General features: G+C 34.4%; 1 protein-coding gene across 3 annotated transcripts in view; it reads right to left on the reverse strand.

The window, feature by feature from the left end:
* The window catches only part of CSMD3 (CUB and Sushi multiple domains 3), a gene marked incomplete at both ends in the record, with an annotated part of 1,095,706 nt that overhangs the window by 135,582 nt on the left and 946,125 nt on the right, over positions 1 to 13,999 (reverse strand). For all 3 annotated transcript variants that reach the window (XM_081258479.1, XM_081258478.1, XM_081258477.1), the window contains 2 exons: positions 8,999 to 9,103; positions 11,460 to 11,556. In XM_081258479.1, the coding sequence (XP_081114605.1) occupies positions 8,999 to 9,103; positions 11,460 to 11,556 (202 nt within the window). The remainder of the gene's footprint in view (positions 1 to 8,998; positions 9,104 to 11,459; positions 11,557 to 13,999) is intronic.

A 13,999-nucleotide genomic window follows, 5' to 3' on the forward strand; every position in this document is an offset into this window, starting at 1 on the left:
AAGTTGGGAGACAAATATATATTTTCTATGCCAACAAGAAAAGCCACTTACTCCAACTTCAGTTTTAAAATTTCTTCAGGATCCAGTTCTTTTTTTCACAATTTGAAAATACTTGTAATGAAACAGGAGTCACTACAATTGATACCACAGAAATTCAAAGATCGTAAGAGACTACTATGAACAATTGGACACCAACAAATTGGATAACCTAAAAAAAATGGGTAAACTTATAAAATCATATAACCTACCACAACTAATTCATGAATAAATAGAAAGTCTGAATAGACCACTAATGAATAAGGATATTGACTCAATAATCAAAAACCTCCCAACAAAGAAAAGCCCAGGACCAGATGATTTCATGGGTGAATTCTACCAAACATTTAAAGAATTAACACTGATTCTACTCAAACTTTTCCAAAACACTGAAGAGGGAACAGTCACAAATTCATTTTATGAGTCCAGCATTACCCTGATACCATAGCCAAAGGCACTACAAGAAAACTGTAGGACAATATGCCTGATGAATATAAATGTAAAGATCCACAGCAAAATACTAGCAAACCAAATTAAACAGCACATCAAAAGGACCATACACCATGACCAAGTGGAATTTATTCCTGGGATACAAAGAAGATTCAATCAGTAAACATGACACACCAATTAGCAGAATGAAGGATGAAAACATATGACCATCTCAATAGATGCAGAAAAAAGAATTTGACAAAATACAAAATTCTTTCATAATAAAAACTCTCAACAAATTACATACAGAATGTACCTCAAAATAATACAGGCCATATATGAAAAGCCCACAACTATCATCACATTCAACAGTAAAAAACTGAAAGCTTTTCATCTAAGATCAGGAGCAAGGTAAGGATGCCGACTCTTAACACTTCTACTAACATAATACTGAAATCATATACAAAGAAATTAGGTGACAAAAAGCCATAAAAAGCCTCCAAATCAGAAGTAAAAATTAAAGGTAGCTGTTTGAAGATGAAATGATCTTATATGTAGAAAACGCTAACTTCAAAGGAATATTGTTAGTACTAATAAATGAATTATGTTGTTTCTGGATACAAAATCAACACACAGAAATTAGTCATAATTGATACACTGACACTAACATTAAACTATTCTAAAAGGAAAATTTTAAAATGTTCCCTGGGACTTACCTGGTGGGGCAATGGCTAAGAATCCACCGGCCAATGGCAGGGGCAACTGGTTTGATCCCTGGTCCCGGAAGATCCTACATGCCGCACAGCAACTAAGCCCGTGCACCACAACTACTGAGACTTCACTCTAGAGCCCGCGAGCCACAACTAATGCACCTGCATGCCACAACTACTGAAGCCCGTGCACCTAGAGCCTGTGCTCCACAACAAGAGAAGCCACTGCAATGAGAAGCCCATGCACTGCAATGAACAGTAGCCCCCAGTTGCCACAACTAGAGAAAACCCCTGTGCAGCAATGAAGATCCAACCCAGCCAAAAATAAATAAATAAACAAATAAATTTATAATAAATAAATAAATAAAATGTTCCTGTTTACGGTAGCACCAGAAAGAATAAAATACTTACGAAAACACTTAGCCAAGGAGGTGAAAGGCTCTTACTCTGAAAACTACAGACTATTCATGAAAGAAATGTTAAAAGATACAAATAAGTGGAAAGATAGTCTGTGTTCATGAACTAGAAGGCTTAATATGGTTTAAATATGAGCTACAGATTCAATGCAATTTCTATCAAAATCTCAATGGTGTCTTTTACTGAAATAGATAAAACTAAAATTCATAAGGAACCTCAAAAGATCCAAAATAGCCAAAACAATGTTGAAAAAGATGAACAAAGTGATATCACACTTCATGATATCAAAATACAGCAACAAAAGCTACAATAATTAAAACAGTATGGTGCTGGCATAAAAATAGACATATAGATGAATGGAACAGAGGAGTGAGTCCAAAAATAAACCCCCACACAGTTTACTTATCTTTGACAAGGGTGCCAAAATATACAATGGGGAAAGGATAATCTCTTCAACAAATGATGCTGGGAAAACTGGATATACATAAGAAAAATAATGAAATTAGAAACTTATCTTACATCATACATAAAATTAATTCAAAATGAAATAAAAACTTAAAAATGAGAACTGAAAATGTAAAATTCCTAGAAGAAAACAGGAAAAAGCCATCATGCTATTGGTCCTGGCAATGATTTCTTGGATATGACATTAAAGCACAGGGCAACAAAAGCCAAAATTAAAAAGTGGACTACATCAAACTAAAATGTTGCTGCATAGCAAACAATCAGCAGAGTTAAAAAGTCACCTAAAGAATGGGAGAAAATATTTTCAAACTGCATATATAATACAGTGTTAATATCTAAAATACATAATGAACTCCTACAACTTGATAAAAAAATTCAATTAAAAATGGTATGAAATGGGCAAAGGACTTGAATAGACATTTCTCCAAAGATGACATACAAATGTCTAACAGGAGTAGGAAAAGATTCTCAACATATCTAATCTTTAGGGAAATGCAACTCAAAACCACAATGAGATATAATCTCACACCTAATTAGGATAGCTGTTGTCAAAAAAAAAAAAAAAAGAGGAGTGATGTCAGCAAAATGGCCTAATATGTTTCTCATTCACATTCACGTTTTTCCCTCAGCAACAACAATATGGCAATCATCCATGGACAAGAGTGCCTGTGGGATACGTGGGAATACAGGTAGGAGATTAGGAAACCCCAATGCAGTGCAAGAACAAGGAGAGCCATTTTGAAAAGAGTCATTTGAGTCAGACCCAGGTGGCTAACTCAGAAATAATTCCAAAGCCCTGATAATTTAGCAACACCCCATTTGCTTTTGGTTCTCTCACCAATACCATATGCCAAGAGACCCAGGAGGAGTCTCACCTACCCGTTTGTCAGGCAATAGGCTTACAGACCTTGGTCCTGGCTGTGGACCCTAAAGTTCTCCTTGAGCTAGCTCCATCCCCTTTCAAGCTATGGTCTGGGAGCCTCTGAAGAACACTGAACTACACAATCACCCATGAAGGAGAGACTCTTGTGGAAGTAAAGGAGTCCAGCAGAGAAGTTCCAGCACATCATTAGAGCAAAAATTCAAGATTGGACACACTGCACAGAGTAGGAGGAACAGCTTGACTTTACCTGCTCCACCCTTCCCCCAAGGGAACAGGGTTTGGTGTCAAGAGACCCCATTTTTGACCCATGACTTCTCCTGTGGGGGAAGTAAGAGTCTGTGAGTGTGTGCCTGATTTCCCCAGCTGTGCGGGATGCTACCAAATAGGAAAGAGGCTCATTTTTCTCTCACCTCAGCCTGAGTACTGAGTTATGACATGCACTGTGAATAACTGGAAAAGAGAAGCCAGGGCTCAAAAAGGGACATATCAAGGGGATATGGATCTTATTAAACAATTCAGGGACTCCATCACGAGGCACACCCATGAGCCAGTGGGGACACCTTGCCTATGGATCCCTCTAGCTAGACCATGGACAAGCTTATGCAGATGGCTAGTGAGCATTCACAGAAATCTGGCCTGATTCTGTGGATCTGGAAAAGACTACAAACTTGAGCATTTATCACTACCCTTGGGAAAGCAAAAGGGAGGTTGTAAGCACATGTCTTGGCTCTACAGGATTGAGAGAAGTCATACAAGCTTAAGAATTCTGCCACGAGAGGGAGCAAGAAGTGTGGAGCATGCATATCCATAGAAAGTATAAAGAACCTTCAGAATCCCTAGCAGGTGTGAGGAAAGGTACTTCTCTCCTGAAGTCAGTCAGGAGAGTAACCAACCCCAAAGACATGGAGATCTGTAATTTACCCAGAAAGAAATTCAAAATTTTTAGGAAGCTGAAGGAGCTACAAGAAAACACAAAAATTCATTGAACAAAACCAGGAAAACAATACATGATCAAAATGAGAAGTTTAACAGAGATAGAAATTATAAAAAAGGATCAAACAGAAATTCTTGAGCTGAAAAATGTACCTAATGAATAAAAAATGCAAAAGAGAGCTCAAGTAGAAGAATCTGTGAATAAGAAGAGAGGATGCTTGAAATTTATGTAATCAGAGGAGAAAATAAGAAGAAAAATTGGAGAGTGAAGAAAGCCTAAATGATCTATGAAATATTATCAAAAGAAAAGAATCTCTAAATTAGTGGACTACCAGAGGAGAAAAGAGAAAGATGGGAATAGAAAGCTTATTAAAGAAATAGTGGCTGAGAACTTCCCAAATCTGGGGAGAGATCTCAACAGTCATGTTCATAAAAGTCATGGGTCCCCAAACAAACTCAACTTAGAGAGATCTTCTACTATATGAATTACAATAAAACTGTAGAAAATCAGTGACAAATAGAGAATTGAAAAGAAGTAAGAGAGGGCTTCCCTGGTGGCGCAGTGGTTGAGGGTCCGCCTGCCAGTGCAGGGGACACGGGTTCGTGCCCTGGTCCAGGAGGATCCCACATGCCGCGGAGCGGCTGGGTCCGTGAGCCCTGGCTGCTGAGCCTGCATGTCCGGAGCCTGTGCTCCACAATGGGAGAGGCCACAACAGTGAGAGGCCCGCGTACCGCAAAAAGAAAAAAAAAAAAAAAAGTTGTAAGAGAAAAAAAGCTTGTAACTTACAAGGGAACTTGCAAAAGGTTTTCACCAACTCTCTCTGGAGAAACCTTACATGCATGGACAGAGAGGGATGTTATATTCAAAGTGCTGAAAGAATAAAACTGCCAAGCAAAAACATTCTATACAGCAAAGCAGTTCACCAGAGGACTTCAGAGGAAGGCAAGATAAAGATGTTCCCAGACAAACAAAAGCTGAGGGAGTTCATCACTACTAGACATGCCTTACAAAAAATACTGAAAGGAGTTCTTCAAGCTGAAATGAAAGGACACTAATTAGTAACATGAAAACATGAAAATGTACAAAACACTGGTAAAGGTAAGTATATATTCAAATTCAGAATACTCATACTATGGGGGTAGATTAACCATTTAGCACTAGAATAAAAGTTAAAGGACAAAAGTTTTAAAAATAACTATAGCTACAATAATTTGTTAATAAATACAAAATATTGAAGAGGTAAACTGTGACATCAAAAACTTAAAAGGGAAGTAAAAGGGAATATAACAATCATAAATATATATGAACCGAACATCAGAGCAACCAAATATATTAAGCAAATTTTAACAGTTCTGAATGGAGACACAGACAATATAATAATAGTAGGGGACTTCAATACCCCACTTTCAACAACAGATAGATCATCCAGACATCAAATCATTAAGAAAACATTGAATTTGAACTATACTTTAGACCACATAGACCGAAGAGGCATATACAAAGCATTCCTTCCAAAGTAGCAGATTGCAAGTTCTTCTCAAGTTCAAACAGAATATTCTACATGACAGATCATACATTATGTCAAAAACAAAGTCTTACCAAATTTAAGATTGAAATCATATCAAACATCTCTTTTGACCACAATGACATGAAAATAGAAATCAGCAACAGGAGGAAAACTGGAAAATCCATAACTATTTGAAATTAAACAATACACTCCTGAACAACCAATGAGTCAAAGAAGAAACTAAAATATATTTTGAAAGAAACAAAATCAGAAATGCAATATACCCAAACTTATGGGATGCAGCAAAAGCCATTCTGAGAGGGAATTTTATAGCAATAAATGCCTGCATTAAGAAAAAAAGAAAGATCTCAAAAAAAAAAAAAGGTAAATTTACAACTCAAGGAACTAGAAAAAGAATACACTAAACCAAAAGTTAGCAAAATGAAAAAAAAATTATGAAAGCAGAAATAAAATAGAAGAATATAAAAACAATAGAAAAGACCAAAGAAACAAGGAGTTGGTTTTTAAAACATAAAAAAAAAAAATTAGAATACTTTAAATAGATTAAAAAAAAGAGAGAAAGAGAACTCAAATAAAATCAGAAATGAAAGAGAGGGCATTACACTGATACCACAGAAATACAATGGATCATAAGACACTGCTATGAACAATTACACACCAACAAATTAGATAACCTAGAAGAAATGGATAAATTCCAAGAAACATACAGCCTACTAAGACATAATAAAGGCCACATATGAAAAAGCCACAGCTAACATCACACTCAATGGTGAAAGGTTAAACGCTTTTCATCTATGATTAAGAACAAGACTAAGGGTGACCACTCTCATGACTCCTATTTAACATAGTACTGGAAGTCCTAGTCAGAGCAATTAGGCAAGAAAAAGAAATGAAAGGCTTCCAAATAGAAAAGTAAAATTGTCTGTTTGGAAGATATGATCTTATATAGAGAAAAATCCTAAAGATGCCACCAAAAAATATTAGAATAAATCAATTTAATAAAAATGCAGCACATTAAATCAATATAAAGAAATCAGTTGTGATACTATGCAATAACCATAAAATATCTAAAAAAGAAAGAAAGAAAATAATCCCATTTATAATAGCATTGGAATAATATAGTAAAATAGGAACAAATTCCACCAAGGTGGTAAAATATCTGTACAATAAAACTCATAAGACACTGATGAAAAAATCTGTAGAATACACAAATAAATGGGAAAATATTCCATATTCATTAATAGGAAGAACTAATATTGTCAAACTGTCCATACTACCCAAAGCCACCTATAGACGTGGAAATGAATATCGGTATAGCCACTATGGACAACAGTATGGAGGTTCTTCAAAAAATTAAAAATAGAACTATCATATATCCAGCAATCCCACTTCTTAGTATATATTCAAAGGAAATGAAATCAGGATCTCAAAGAGATACCTACACTACATGTTCATTGTAGCATTATTTGTAATAGCCAAGATATGAAAACAACCTAAGTGTCTTTCTACAGATGAGTAAAAAAAAGATGTGGTACATATACACAATGAAATATCTCTAGCCATGTAGAAGAAGGAAATCCTGCCATTTGCAAAAACAAAAAATGACCTCCAGGTTATTATGCTAAGTGAAATAACTCAGAGAAAACAAATACCATATGATCTCAGTTACATGTAAAATCTAAAAAGACAAACCCTTAGAAACTATGAGTAGGATGGTGGTTGCCAGTGGCTGGGATTGGGAGAAATGGGGAGATGTGAATCAAAGGGTACAAACTTCCAGTTATAAGATGAATAGTTCTGGGGATCCAATGTACAGTATGGTGACTATAGTTAATGATACTGAATCATTCAAAGTTACTAGGAGACTAGATCTTAAATGTTCTCATCACAGAAAACAAAAGGTGATTATGTGAAGTAATGGAAGTATTAACTATCCCTGTTGTGGTAATCATTTTGCAATAGATACATGTATCAAATCAACACATCATATGTTTTATTTATTTATTTGTTTGTTTGTTTGTTTATTTAATTGAAGTATAGTTGATTTACAGTGTTGTATAACATTGGGGTGCATGCATCTTTTTGAATTTTAGTTTTCTTTGGATATATGAGGAGTGGGACTGCTGGATCATATGGCAACACTATTTTTAGTTTTTTGAGGAACCTCCATACTGTTTTCCATAGTGGCTGCACCAATTTACATTCTGAACAACTCATATTGCATATTTTAAACTTACACAATGTTATATGTTAGTTAAATCTCAGCAAGCTGGAAAACTAAAACATTTGCATCATGTTCATAAAAGAGGCTGGTTTATAGTTTTACACTGAGACAAGTATTGGAACCTATGGTATACGCCACAAAAAGTAGATGGAATAATTTAAATGGCACTGTGATTACCTGGTTTTTAAAGATTTGGTAATATTTCTGTGTGAAGCCTTTTGGACCAGGTATGTTTTTTTAGTATTTTAATAATTATTGTCTACATTGGTCCTATGATAATTGGTCTATTTAGAATATCCGTCTTTACTAGTGTCAATTTTGGTAAATTTCACAATGCATTTTTGTTTATTTCTTCTTATGGTTCATGCTGATTTACTTTAAGAATTGTTGTTGTTATGTCATTTGGTGCAAAAATACTCAAAACTGGAGTTTTTGTTATGATTTGTACTCTCCATGATAACTATAAAATGCTCTTGTTTATCAAAAAAAAAAAGGTAAGTGTTGGTGAGAATACGAAGAAATTAGAACCGTTATACAATGTTGTTTGGAAGGTAAAATGGTATAGATACTGTGGAAAACACTATAGAGGTTCCTCAAAAAAATTAAAAGTAGATCTACCTTATGATCTAGCAATCCCATTTCTGGGTATATTTCCAAAAGAAATCAGAATCTCAAAGAGATATCTGTACTCCCATGTTCACTGCAGCATTATTCACAATAGCTAAGATATGGAAACAACCTAAATGTCCATCAAGGGAGGAATGGATAAAGAAAATACATTATATACATACAGTGGAATATTATTCAGTCTTAAAAAGGAGAAAAAATTCTGTTGTATGTGACAACATTGGTGCACTTGGTGGACATTATGCTCAATGAAATAAGCCAGACACAGAAGGACAAATGCTACATGATATCACTTATATGAAGGATCTAGAATAGTCAAACTCATAGAAATATAAAGTAGAATGTTGGTTTCCAGAGGCTGAGAGGAGGGAGAAATGCGGAGTTGCTGTTCAATGCGTATAAAGTTTCAGTTATGCAAGATGGATAAGCTCTAGAAATCTGCTGTACAACACTGCGCCTATAGTTAACACTACTGTATTGTGCACTTAAAACTTTCGTTAAGAGGGTAAAATCTTATCTTAAGTGTACTGACACTTAAAAAAAAAGAAAATGTAAATTCTGATGAAAATAATCAGAACTTTATACATATAATTTTGTAGTTGAAGAAACACTTCAAAATCTTAAGAAAGTAAGCCCAAATGTTCTCTTTTGCAAAGTCCATTAACTTTCTATATTCAGAAAAGTAACATTTAAAATTAATATAAATTTGTTTTTAATTTTCCTGAATAGCACATGATATATTTACCTGTGTATTCAAGGTGAAATCCTGCAGCAGAAACACTGATGTCTGATTGAAAATTTAGATATAGATTATTAGATGTGCTATTCAAAAGATGGGGAATTGTTGTTCCTGAAACGATAATTGAAAAAGTAGTTCAGTGATCACATAATAAGTATTATTAATAAAACTAAGTTAACTATTAATTAGCCAATTAGTTATCACTGAAATTATATATTAGTAAAGTGTTTTACAAAATTTTTAAATAAAAATATTTCTCACATATTTGTCTTTCATATTACTGTTCTTGACTATCTCCAAGGAGACAGACCTTCGAGAGCACATTAGATTGCTCCCTAAAAATAGGTACGAGCAAAAAAAGAAGGCTGGTGAAAATCAAAGCAGTAAATTTTACTAGTCACCTAAAATAAATATTTTGAATTTCATGTGGATTTCAATAGTTCATGTACAAGCTAATAATAAACTTAGTTTTAAAGTCTGCATGCGATTTTTATGGTATAATAACAAAATTTTGTATGGGCTTAAAGATATATTCATTTATTGGCCTTTATTATGATATTTAAATATATACATTTATGTTCTATACCAGGTCAAGTACCTTGATGTTTCTTACACCTTGACAGCAAAGCTGGTAGTTAGCATTCAAAACGATGCCAATTATGAACTAGTGTCAGCCTTGTCTTTTAGCAAATGCTATATAATCGTGTTCTGAACTTCGACAGGAAATCAACTTTAATTATTCAATTACTGAGTTGAAAATATAACATATCTGCTTGAACCAATTACTTCTTGACTATTTGACATTGAGTAATAGTTCAAGATCCTTAATTTTACAATTCAAGCAGTTTCAAAAGACAACCATAAAAATAACTGTCAACGGTCTCAAGATAAAGTTCAACAAACATCTGATAGTGTTGCAAACAATTTTTTTTGTAATTTTCTAGTTACTTCACACTTTACATAACTCTATGAACCTTAATCACTGAGCCTTCTATAGGAGAAACCAGGACAAACTCATTAAAGAACACACGATTGCTTTTATTTTTCCCCCTGAACTTGCTCTGTCTATAGCGTCCTAACTGAATCACTGAAGACAGAGGTAAACAGAAACTCAAAGGAAAGGTCACTCAGACTGCCTTTGGTCTCTGAGGATCTTAGTGATTAATAGCTCTGACTCTGGAGTCACACCAGCTGGGTCCCAGTCTCATTCTAACATTAGCTGTACGACCTCGGGCAACTTAATTTCTCTTAGTGTCAATCACCTACCAGGACTGCTAAAAAGATCAAATGAGGAAATGTACGACAAGCTTCATGCAGAGCTAGCACTTGGTAATCAACAGCTGTTATTATTTATCACTTTCATCATCTTCATTATTGTATTTATTATTCAGAAAGTATTACACCTCGTCTATTATAGACAAATGAATACTCAAAAATTTATACAATTTTTCCAAGAAAAATTTCTCTCTCAATCTATATCTAAAATTTTTTTTTTTTTTTTTTTTGCTGTACACGGGCCTCTCACTGCTGTGGCCTCTCCCGTTGCGGAGCACAGGCTCCGGACGCTCAGGCCCAGCGGCCATGGCCCACAGGCCCAGCCGCTCCGCGGCATGCGGGATCCTCCCAGACCGGGGCACGAACCCATGTCCCCCGCACCGGCAGGCGGACTCCCAACCACTGCGCCACCAGGGAAGCCCTAAAATATTTTTAATCTATTAAAAACTTAATACCATTCAAAATTCAGTATATCTGAAATATGTAAGTTTATAGTTTAGCTATGTTTATATTTCTAGAGTTAAACACTATAATCAAAATTAAAGTAAAAAGTACAGTTAAAATTAAAACTTCATTTTATCCTAAATATTCTATAAGAAGCTGTTAGATAAATGCATAAACTACCTTTAAAAACCATAACAAATTTTAAAACTTTCTGGTCTTGGTACATATGTATATAGTATGAATTTTATATAATTTAATTCATTTCATAGAATTTTGTATTTTCTTTATTCTCACTCAACAGTACCTTGTAGCATTTACCATGTTGTTACATAGTCTCTATAATTGTTTTAATGGCTGCATAACATTCTATTAAGTGAATATACCATAATTACCAAGCACTGTCTAATTTTTCACTATTACTACTCATCCTTTTTTTTAAGGGAGAGGGGCATACATACTATTCCTGAACCATAGCTCAGCTAAAAATAATACTAGTAACACAAAAACATCAATAAATAATTACACAAATATAGTAACACTACAGTAAGGTCTTAAACATCAATTTCAATTTCATTACCTTTAAAGACTTTCAAACTTCTAACCTTGTAATTTAGTTCATTGCATATAGTTTGTAAAAAGCAAAATTAAAACCACTAAGTCAGAGTTCTAGGGAGCTCTTCAAAGAGAGAGAGAGATCTTACATTCCTAATTATAATGTATTTTAATTAAGCTCAGCTCTCTCATTTACCTGAATAACTTCCAAGTCTTGGAGCATTGTTGTCTCCCCCATCATAAAAGTCCAGAGAATCCCAATTATGTTCTGTAGCGAAGCTGACAACTTGCACCTATGAAATAATAATTACTGGTAAGAACACATACTTTTAATGAGATACATATACTATAGTCTACTTATCTCCTCTGCAAGAGAGAACTTAAAGCCTGGACCATATCATTGTGGCCCTTCATGGAAGGACTTTAACAGAACTGATCTTTGCCTTTATGACACTGGCCTACATGCACTAACTTTTATAATAAAAGCCTCTGAGGCATCTAGGAGTGTTCACTACGGGTATAACATTGAAAATGTCTGTCACCACCTCAGCTTTGGATTAATCTAATGTCTTAGTGCCTGGAATCTGAATCAAGGCATGTTCCAAAACAGCTGTTTAACTTTTTTGTTTTGGAATGTTTGATTCTTGTCAGTGACTGAGTTTTCTCATTTGCTTTACCTATTAAGGAATAACCAGATTTGTGGTCCACATTGAGGACCACATAAGCATATAAGACTCTATAATATATACATTTTTTGAACTAGGTTTATCCTGGATACATTTTATTATGTTTTACTTTGCATAACCTTTGCTAAATTTCCTGTCTTTATTTTATTTTTAAAAATTAACATAATAATCCACTATGCACATATTTAATAAATTTCAATATGGATAACCAAAAATAATACTTTATAACTGATTTGGGTACATCTTTTAAAGATTATTTTTATAAATAGCTATATTTTTATAAATGGCATCGTAATAACTAAATCACTGTGAAGGTCCATTAAGTTGATAAGGAAAATGCTGGAGTATAATTCTCTCATGTCTATTAAAGTTTATTTAAAGAAAGAGGCATGTGTTCCTTTGTTGCACTTCACTTGGCACAGCTTGAGCTTTTGCAAGAACCCAGAAAACCCTCACAACTGTGGATGTTATCTATTTTTCTTTATTATATATTTTATAGTTTAGGAGGAGGTAAAGGAATAGCCTTACTAAATTTATTTTTATTTAGCTAAAGTCTATTATAGATGTAAGCATCACACTCATTCACTAAATACTTCTAACAATTGCATTCATTAAAAATTTCTTATCCACAAAATAGGCCTTCGTCATTCTTCCATTCAAATGAATGCTGGAGCCTCTTTTCCAGGGATGAGTGCCACATGGCAACAGATACCCTGCCTGTGTGACAGGCATTAGGCCCAATGGCAATGTTCCAGGACAGAAAGATGATTGGAATTAAAGCTGTATGATTGTAATATAACCCCCGACTCCTTAAACAATGGTCAATTCTCTCTTCATATCTGAATTTTCCTTTCCTTCAATTCAGGAAAATAAAAAGTCATATTTGGCTTTAAAAAAAAAAAGAAAGAAAAAAGAAAGAGAAAATAAAAGTAAGGATTCTTGCAAGAGTTGACAATTGAGATAAGCAAAATGTACTGAGCAGTTTTCCACTGAAAGAAACTGAGTTAGTAAAAATGTAGAGGAGACAAGCCATGAGGGAGATTTAGTGATCCATCAGTAATCTAACTTAGCCACAGTGGAGGGTATTCACACAAGAGAAAATAGGCATGCAAAGTTAGAAAAAGTATAGGAAAGTTAGAAAGAGCAAAGGTTCTGGATAAATACAAGAAATATTAGCATTAGAATGCGAGGGTATACAAATTCCTGGCTCCATCCACTCACTGGCATGTAACCTGAAAAGAATTGTTAATCTCTCTGTGCCACAGATTTCTTACATAAATCACTGTAATAAAGGCATATAATTCATAGTTTTGCTGTAAAAATTAAATGATTTTACCTTAGAATAGTACCAAGTGTGTACTGAGGATTTAATGCATCTTAGCTAAAGAAGGGAATGAGAGAGAAGGGCTATAAAGACTGAATACCAGCATAATAATTGTGCAATTGAGGAGTATTTCATTGAAGGTTTTAGAAGGTGGATTGAAGGAGCATAATCAGGACTGTGTTTTAAGTAGGTATTACTGAATTGAGTGAAGAAAATAAAAGTGAAAAGACAACTTTAATGTTTATTGCAGTAGTCCACATGAGAAGCAATGAAAGACTAAATAAAGTAGGTTAGTAGGCAGGAATGGTAGAAAGGGGGACCCAGAAGTCACATTACATGTGTTGTTATAGGGGAAATTACTGGATTTTGTGTGATATGAATAGGAGATGGAAATGACAGGAAAGATTTTAAAATAATTTTTTCCCTGAGTTATTGAGATCAGAGGGATGGCACAAACAAAAATGTAGACATCCTCAGGAAAACCTATTACCTTGGAGACAGGAAGAAAATCTGTTTAATTCTGGACATATATATATGAATATGGCTCCCAAAGATATCAGATCCTGATCTCTTGAGCCTGTAAATATTGCCTTGTACGGAAAAGGGTCTTTCAGATCTGAATAAACTAAATATCTTGAGATAGGGAGACTATCCTAGATGATTTAAATGAGCTTTACATGCAGTCACACGTGTTCTTATCAGATGTCAAAAAAGATTTGACACAGA

The sequence above is a fragment of the Mesoplodon bidens genome, assembly GCF_964165515.1.
Source record: "Mesoplodon bidens genome assembly, chromosome: 16".
Classification (NCBI taxonomy): Eukaryota; Metazoa; Chordata; class Mammalia; order Artiodactyla; family Ziphiidae; genus Mesoplodon; species Mesoplodon bidens.